Source organism: Gymnoscopelus braueri, assembly GCF_963280865.1.
Source record: "Gymnoscopelus braueri genome assembly, chromosome: 21".
NCBI classification, from domain to species: domain Eukaryota; kingdom Metazoa; phylum Chordata; class Actinopteri; order Myctophiformes; family Myctophidae; genus Gymnoscopelus; species Gymnoscopelus braueri.
In genome coordinates this window covers 41,365,462-41,373,611 of record NC_137623.1, presented here as the reverse complement: position 1 = coordinate 41,373,611, position 8,150 = coordinate 41,365,462, and the positions used below count along the sequence as shown (strand labels likewise).

At 40.6% G+C, this 8,150-nt stretch overlaps 1 protein-coding gene across 1 annotated transcript in view; it reads left to right on the top strand.

Moving 5' to 3' along the window:
- Nucleotides 1-8,150, top strand: part of LOC308077009 (contactin-associated protein-like 2) — a gene marked incomplete at both ends in the record, with an annotated part of 146,348 nt that overhangs the window by 137,063 nt on the left and 1,135 nt on the right. The window contains 3 exons of the mRNA XM_080417538.1: nucleotides 1,084-1,177; nucleotides 4,918-5,190; nucleotides 7,472-7,543. Coding sequence (XP_080273664.1) covers nucleotides 1,084-1,177; nucleotides 4,918-5,190; nucleotides 7,472-7,543 — 439 coding nt within the window. The remainder of the gene's footprint in view (nucleotides 1-1,083; nucleotides 1,178-4,917; nucleotides 5,191-7,471; nucleotides 7,544-8,150) is intronic.

Sequence of the window (8,150 nt, the reverse complement as noted above, 5' to 3'; positions counted from 1 at the left end):
AAAAATCATGTTTTTGCATCAAACGGTAACGTTTTGTACATTTGTGGCGCCCCCTGTGGATCAAAGTGGAAATGCTTTTGGAGATTCGTTGAGTAAACCACCCTTGACATTTGATAAAAATTTGGGATTGACCGGACGTTTCGTTCGTGATTTTTGGCCTTTTTGGTAAAACGGGCCCCTCCTACTAACTTCGGAAGCCATTTACGGACGAACGGTACGGACTATCAAAATTCTGTTTCACTCCAGATTATCGCATGGGTCCAGAGATAATGTGTACTGATTTTTGTGAAATTTGGAGAAGATATGTGGGAGGAGGAGCTAAAAGTGTGTTTTGAAGAAAATTCAAAATGGCGGAAAATCTATCCTGACGCAAATGGGCGTGGCCTATATGGGGAGTTGCGTCATGACCCAAGGAATCTAGGGGGAAAAAGATTTTTATTCTAGGACCTACGGTTCAAAAGTTATAGGCCAAAAACGTAAAGTGGGCTGTTATAGCGCCACCATGAGGCCGAATGGTGTGATTATTTATTTAAATAATTTCGGACTAAATTATAAACCTCCCCTCCAAATCTGGTAACTCTAGCTCTTACGGTTTCTGAGAAAAAAATACTTGAATTTGAGTTTTTTCACTTTTCCATTAAAGTGGATGGGGACATTTAATGCACTAATAAATCAATATCAATAAAACTATGCAACCAATCTCTTAGCAAAATACAAGCACACGATTCCCGGTGAGGCCGGTCATTTTGACATATGGCACTAAATTGGGAAAAATAAACTGTGGGAGGAGATGCGAATAGAAATATTGTTTATCTAGAGAGAAAGTTTCTGTAAAACAATAGTCTGGTTGCCCATTCGGGCAACCACACTAATAATACTAATACAGATTTTTTGGCTAATTCAGATGTGGTATTGCCTTTGACACTGTGTTTTGAATTGTCAGTGTACAATGAAGATACATTGCAGCGGTTTTCATCATGGTGTCATCTGGTTAATCTCTTCTACTCTCTCTCTCTCTCTCTCTCTCTCTCTCTCTCTCTCTCTCTCTCTCTCTCTCTCTCTCTCTCTCTCTCTCTCTCTCAGTTGGATCATTATCCTCCAGTCATCTATTCTCTCCCAGACTCCTCAGACTCACAGTTCAACCTGGTCAAGAATCTGTTCCTGGGGAGAGTGTTTGGTGAGTAACAGCTTCACAACCCTTTTAAAAACCTATTAGTTGTAGACACGTTCCACCTGAATGCTCACACAGACCCTGAATGAAACACCAAAAAAATAACTTTAACTCACAACCTGTAAACACCTACAGACATGTTTCACACAGCCTCTGAATGTGACACCAACATGATTTACAATTTTTTTATTTTTTTATGACACTACAGTATACTGTACTGATAAAAGAGCACTTAGATAGGTTCATAGGTCCGGGCAGTGGTGTAAAGTAACTAAGTACTGTACTTAAGTACAATGTTGAGGTATTTGTACTTGAGTATTTCCAATTTCCAATACTTTTACTTCTACTCCACTACATCTCAGAGGCAAATATTGTACTTTTACTCCACTACAATTATTTGAAAACGTAAGTTACTAGATACTTTTTGGATAAAAATTATGAGACTATAAAACATGCATTAACCACTTTAGCCCTATTTAATACATAGGCTATTTGAAAATAGCCGATCTGCAAGCTGACAACGCATCGCGAAGCTTGTAGATCTGCTATTTTCAAACATTTTTGTTTTTTTACTTTTGGTACGTTAAGTACATTTTGATACCAATACTTTTGTACTTTTACTCAAGTAAATTTTTAATTCGGGACATTTACTTGTAACAGAGTACTTCTATATTGCAGTATTGATACTTTTACTTAAGTAAAACATTTGAGTACTTTTTCCACCACTGGGTCCGGGATGTGTAGTGCGCCCCCCATCCAGTTATTACACTGGCCCGGGCCGCAGTCCGAAGAAAGAGAAAAGGAAGGAAACAAGAGAAAACCCACAGGACAAGACATAGAAGACTAGACTAGGACAACAAGAACTCAGTCACACTAAAACTATGCGCTCACCCACAACCCACAAAACACAAAACAACAAGTGAACCTAGGAGACCTCTACAGCAGTGGTTCTCAAACTTTTTCATGTCAATGACCCCCAAATTGAATATTAAATATTAAATATTAGCCCGCGGACCCCATTTGAAAAGATATGCCAAGGACCCCCATAAGAGAATATTTTTATGGCTCTAGCAGTCAATTCTTAACCATTTTAATTTCAAGGACCCCCAGTTTGACATCCATTAGGCTATGTAAAATCCATTTGGTTCCTAACTATCTATCATTTAGCTGGGGACCCCCTGGAACTCCCTCAAGGACCCCTGGGGGTCCCTAGACCCCACTTTGAGAACCAATGCTCTACAGTGAAGTGGGTCTTAAAGCATGTTTTTAAAAGTCCCTAGGGTGAGGGCAGCAACGGCGTTTGTTCCACACCTTCGGTGCCAACACAGCAAAGGCACGGTCGCCCGTCCTTACCGTGCTAGACCGTGGAGTCTTCATGTACAGCTGACTGTCACATCTGAGTGACCTGGAGCTGGGAGATTGGTCTATAGAGTTCCACAATATAGGGAGGTGCAAGACCGTTACGGGCTTCGAACACAAAACAAGATCATCTTAAATGTCACTCTACGCTTCACTTGGAGCCAGTGGAGAGAGACGAGGACCGGTGAGATGTGCTCTGTTAGCTTGGAACCTGCATAGACTGTAAAAAATAAATGGACAGCGTTACGCCACCAGACTCTACAGACCGTAAATGAAGCCTATTTTTCAGCCATTTCAAATCCGCCATCTTTCTATATCGCGTCATATCCTGCGCAACCGTAAAAGAATGCTATTGGTTGGGTAGCTTGTCAATCAAGAGCGGGGGCGGGGAATGAATGCTATTGGTTGTGTAGCTTGTCAATCAAATCATCCCGCCCCTCCTAGATCATACCCTATCATCAATGTTAAAATAAATGGGACCATAATTTACCAAAACACATATCATGGTGATTGAAAGAAGACTTTAAACTAGCGACTGAAAGCATATAGTATTTATGACAATGTTTATTAAGGTAATAAAATCAAGTCTAAAGTTCGTCAAAAACCCACCCACTTGCATTGAGAGTTATTTCTTCTGACACGAGCAGGTGTAAAACAGCGAAACTACAGGCCATTCATATGAACCGTCACTTCCTATATAGACTCGATTTCAAAGGCGAATGCTGGGCCCTTGTAGCCTGGTTCCAGACCATAGACCCCGCCCACTCTCTGAGTGGACCGCAGCTTCAGTCTGATAATCAGGCTAGGGCCCTTGGGTACCTGTCACAAGCCTGGCAGCAGCATTAGCTTGAGGACAACTCTCAACAGGTCACTGGAGGAGAGGAAGGGATCGATCTTTGCGATGGTGCGCAACTCACCCACAGTGGAAAAATAGAGATGAGCTTGTGATGATGTATACTGTCCACTAGATGGTACCAGAGGATTGCGTGATACTGCTATCCAATCCAAAGCAGCAACATCCACCTACATCATGCCTGTGTGTGTGTGTGTGTGTGTGTGTGTGTGTGTGTGTGTGTGTGTGTGTGTGTGTGTGTGTGAGTGTGAGTGTGTGTGTGTGTGTGTGTGAGTGTGAGTGTGCGCGTGCGCGCGCGATGGTGTTGGGGCAATAAATTAAAATACATTTAGTTTCAAATACAATTAAATTGTCTAAATGTCATGATTGTTGTATTTTAATTAATAATTTGCCCGGAGTCTAGTGTTAGACAGTGTGCCTGAAAGAAAGAACCAGAGCCAGAGATAGAGAGATAAAGAGAGGGGTCACACAGATACTACTAGACCATTAGACAGGTGGCTTGCAGCCAACTGCTTTCCAATGTCATTTAACCTTTAACCGATGTAATGATATCATTTGGAGCCATAGTGATGTCGTGTTACAGTTCTGATTTGATTTGTTTCACTTCAAATTACATTTTTCCCTTGAAGGCATACAGCTTGAATGTCATTGATGATGACAATGATACATATCCCAGCTCTCCAGATACATTCAAATGGTGCACGGACGCACGCACGCACGCACGCACACATGCATGCACGCAAGCGTGTGTCTGCCTGACGCATGAAGCATTTATTTTAGTCTTAAAGTCTAAGACAATCAACTTTTGTAGTGCAGTGACAGTTCTGATAAATTGTTTACTAATAGCTCATATTTGTAAAAGTCAGTTTGACTATGTGGTCAACACACGCTGACACTCTGCACCTTAATCCCATGTACAACGTGTTGATTTGTATTATTATCGCTTAACTAACGTCCATAGCATATCATGTACAGTATATATCTGCTGCTGTACTCACACACCTTATGCCTTACCTCAGGTACCGCACCGGACAGATATACTATGTGTAAATTTTTTTATCAGTTGTTGTTTTTATTGATCTCCTCTTGACCCCCTTCTTCTTCTTCCCTTTCTTTTCTATGGAAATAACAAAAACAATGGAGCTTGCACAAACACAATTCTTTTTTTGTTTTACACCAGTAAACCTTTAATGTGACAATAAAGTTAATTCTGATTCTGATTCTTTGCATTCCTGGGTAAAACTAGTATGACAATAAATTCATATCAGCAGCAAGTGTAACCATCTATGACCACTGGCCACTGGCTGGTATTTGTAACATGAGTTCACATCTGAATTGGGAAAGAGCTCCATTGATTGTGTCCTTTGAGAATTAATAGGATAACAGTATACAGATGTATGGGGAAAATATAATGTTGATTGTTCCTACTTCAGAAATGACAGAACTGTGGTGACCATATGATATCACGTTGTGCAGCAACAAGTCTCTAAACAGTTCTGATGTTTTTTTGTTTTGTTTTTTGTCTCGCTTTCAGAGACCGGCCCCATGGACCCTATGCTCATAGAGCGTTTCAACACCCCAGGGTTCATCGGTTGTCTTTCGCGAGTGCAGTTCAACGGAGTAGCGCCCCTCAAGTCTGCCCTAAGAAACCCTGTGCCTCCCCAGACCCCGCCCACAGTCTCACAGCCAGCGGCAGCCTCGCCCGTGTCCTTCCATGGTAAACTAGTAGAGTCCAACTGTGGGGCGTCGCCTCTCACCATCCCACCTATGTCTGCTGCCACGGACCCCTGGCATCTGGACAACACAGGTACTGTACACTTGACTAACTGCTAATAGCAGAATCTGTCGCCGCTACATGTAATGTTGTTGTTGGTAGGAATAAACACAGGAGCACGCGGATGGAGAGGACTGAAAAGGGGAGGAGCCATACCCGAGTTCAACCAGTTTAATCAGTAATTAGTGTATCGTCGATGATTTTTTTTATGACTTAAAATATGGACGCAGCAGGTTGAAATTGGTTAGATCTGTCTGTAGGTTTTATACATTTTTACAAAGTATCCTGGACTGCTGGCCTAGAGGTCCGGACACCTACGCTACAATGTAGCCTGACAGCGTGTTGCGGGTTCGAGTCCCAATCCTGACGGCCTTTGCTGCGTTTCAGTCCCCAAATCTCTCTCTCCCCATTTCCTGTCTACCTACTGAACTATCAATAAAGGCATAAAAAGCCGCCCAAAAAAGAAAAAATCTTTAAAAAAAACAAAGTAAAAGTATCAAAAAGAGCTTGCGACTAAATAACTACAATAGACCCATTGGAATATTGTTTATTGTTTTTCCATTTTTAGTTTTCCTCCCGACAACGCTGATATTTATGATATGTGTTCTGGCAGGTTTCAAAGTAACTAGGGTACATTCTGTATCTTTAGACTCAGTCTCATGCCACTCTTGTTTTGATTTAAACTTTGACATACAACTCTGGCACGCTTTTCGTCTGTGAAACACTTTCTACTTGGTATCATGTACATCTGTTCTAATGTGTTTACCATGAGTCGAAAGCCATATCACTCTCGACTACAGTGTAAAGTGCTTAACGATAAAACGGTTCACAGGTGCAGTGATTACATTATGCCTGATTTTTACGTGGTTGCACACCTAGAATAGCAGCAGAAATGTGATCTATAGTGGAAATACCAGATCAATCTCACAACACATTGTGAGATTGTAGATCTGCTATTTTTGGTGTGCAACACCAGCACGCAACCAAATATAAATCAGACATTAGACCTCACTGAGTTGCAGGGGTGTAAAGTAACTAAGTACATTTAGTTACTCAAGTACTGTACTTAAGTACAATTTTGAGGTACTTTTACTTTACTGGAGTATTTCCAATTGTCTATACTTTTACTTCTACTCCACTACATCTCGGAGGCAAATATTGTACTATTACTCCACTACAATTATTTTAAATATTTTGCTACTAGTTACTTTGCAGATATAAATTAATAATTATAAAACATACATTAACCACTTTAGCCTTTTTTACCTAGGCTATTTGAAAATAGTCGATGTACAAGCTCACAACGCATCGCATCGCAACGTGTTGTGAGCTTGGAGATGTGCTATTTTCAAACATTTTTGTACTTTTACTTTTGGTACTTTAAGTACATTTTGATACCAATACTTTTGTACTTTTACTCAAGTAAATGTTGAATTCTGGACTTTTACTTGTAACAGAGTACTTCTACATTGCAGTATTGGTACTTTTACTTAAGTAAAACATTTGAGTTATTTTCTTAGGCAGACCTAATGACTTGTAAACGTTTGATCAATCTTCCGCAGCAGTTTACTTAATACTAAAGTAGAATTAACTGCAAAGCTTCAGTGAAGCAATTCATAATTGTATGACCGAATCAATCATGGTACATCGATCCAGGTTTCTTCATATCAATGTAATATCCTCATTAAGGTTAAAACCGATTTCCAATTCGTATCAGTTAATCTTTACACCCCTAGTAGCTGAGGCTGGCTGGAGGATGTTAGCTTATCAATCAGACAAGAGGGTATTTTCAAGAGGGTGCATGAATACATGAATGTAGCCTAGCTGAACCAATGTGTGGTTTCGATTCTCCGGAAGGAGAACAGTTAACCATAAAGGTTCCTCCTCGAGTAGCAAACAGATCATTTGAAGCCACCAACATGCCAACAGCTGGGTTCTTGTATTTTGAGCAGCATTGGTGAACAGGCAGTTGTCTGGAAGTCAGGCAGGGTATGAGTGAGTTTCATAATGCCTAAAACTTTATCTGTGGGATGTAGTTAGTGAGCCCAAAGCATTGTTGCATTGTTTTTGTTAACTGCAAGCTTTTATATCAGAGTCCTCCTAGAATGTCCTCCTATATCAGGGTCGATTTTGTGGACCTGAATTGTGACCTTGACCTTTAAACTCTTCGTCCCAAAAGTTAATCCGCTAATTGGGGCAGCCTACTGATTGTTCCAATAAGGTTTCCATGAAAATTGGTGCATCTGTTTCAGTTATTTTGTATGATTTCTCCATCTTCTCTATGATACAGCATCTAATATCTTTGTGTGTCTAGATGCAGAGTTCCCCTTCAATGAGGAGAGAGTGATTCCTGATGGTGTCAACAGGAACTCTGCAATCATTGGAGGTACAGCGTGCTTTTATTATTTAATAATAATTATATTCTGTTTGTATGTATAGCACCTGATAGGTGTGGAAAACTATGTATTTTGTGGACAATATTGATATGTAGATCTAACCAGTCAAATTCATATTTTAGTGTCATATTTTAGCCTAACTCAGCCTGGCTCCATATTTGTCGTCTCACTGTCAACCTGACATGTTTCACCCATAACTCATAATATGTTCTCTAGCCTACAGGAAGAAATGGCTCATTCTGTCTGCTGTGTGCTATCTATCGGCTTCTGGAATTCATAATATTGCTAGTTAGTAGGGAATGTTTTCAGAACACTTCATCTCTGTATTCCTCCAATACAATAACAATTCTTTCAGTGCCACTGAGTGACCACTGAGTGACCGGTCAAAAGCCGAGGTCAAAGTGTTGACCCAGACACTTTGACGCGGGTCATCATCATCTACCATCATCATCTTCATCTGACTTCATCAACTCATCATCACTCTCCGCCAATGAGAGGATTCCACCTCCGACGGCCGGATGTTAATGTGTCTTCCATGATGTCATATGTTTATGTTAACGAAGGATGTTAAAACCCAGTACTTTTCTTTCTCTCGTT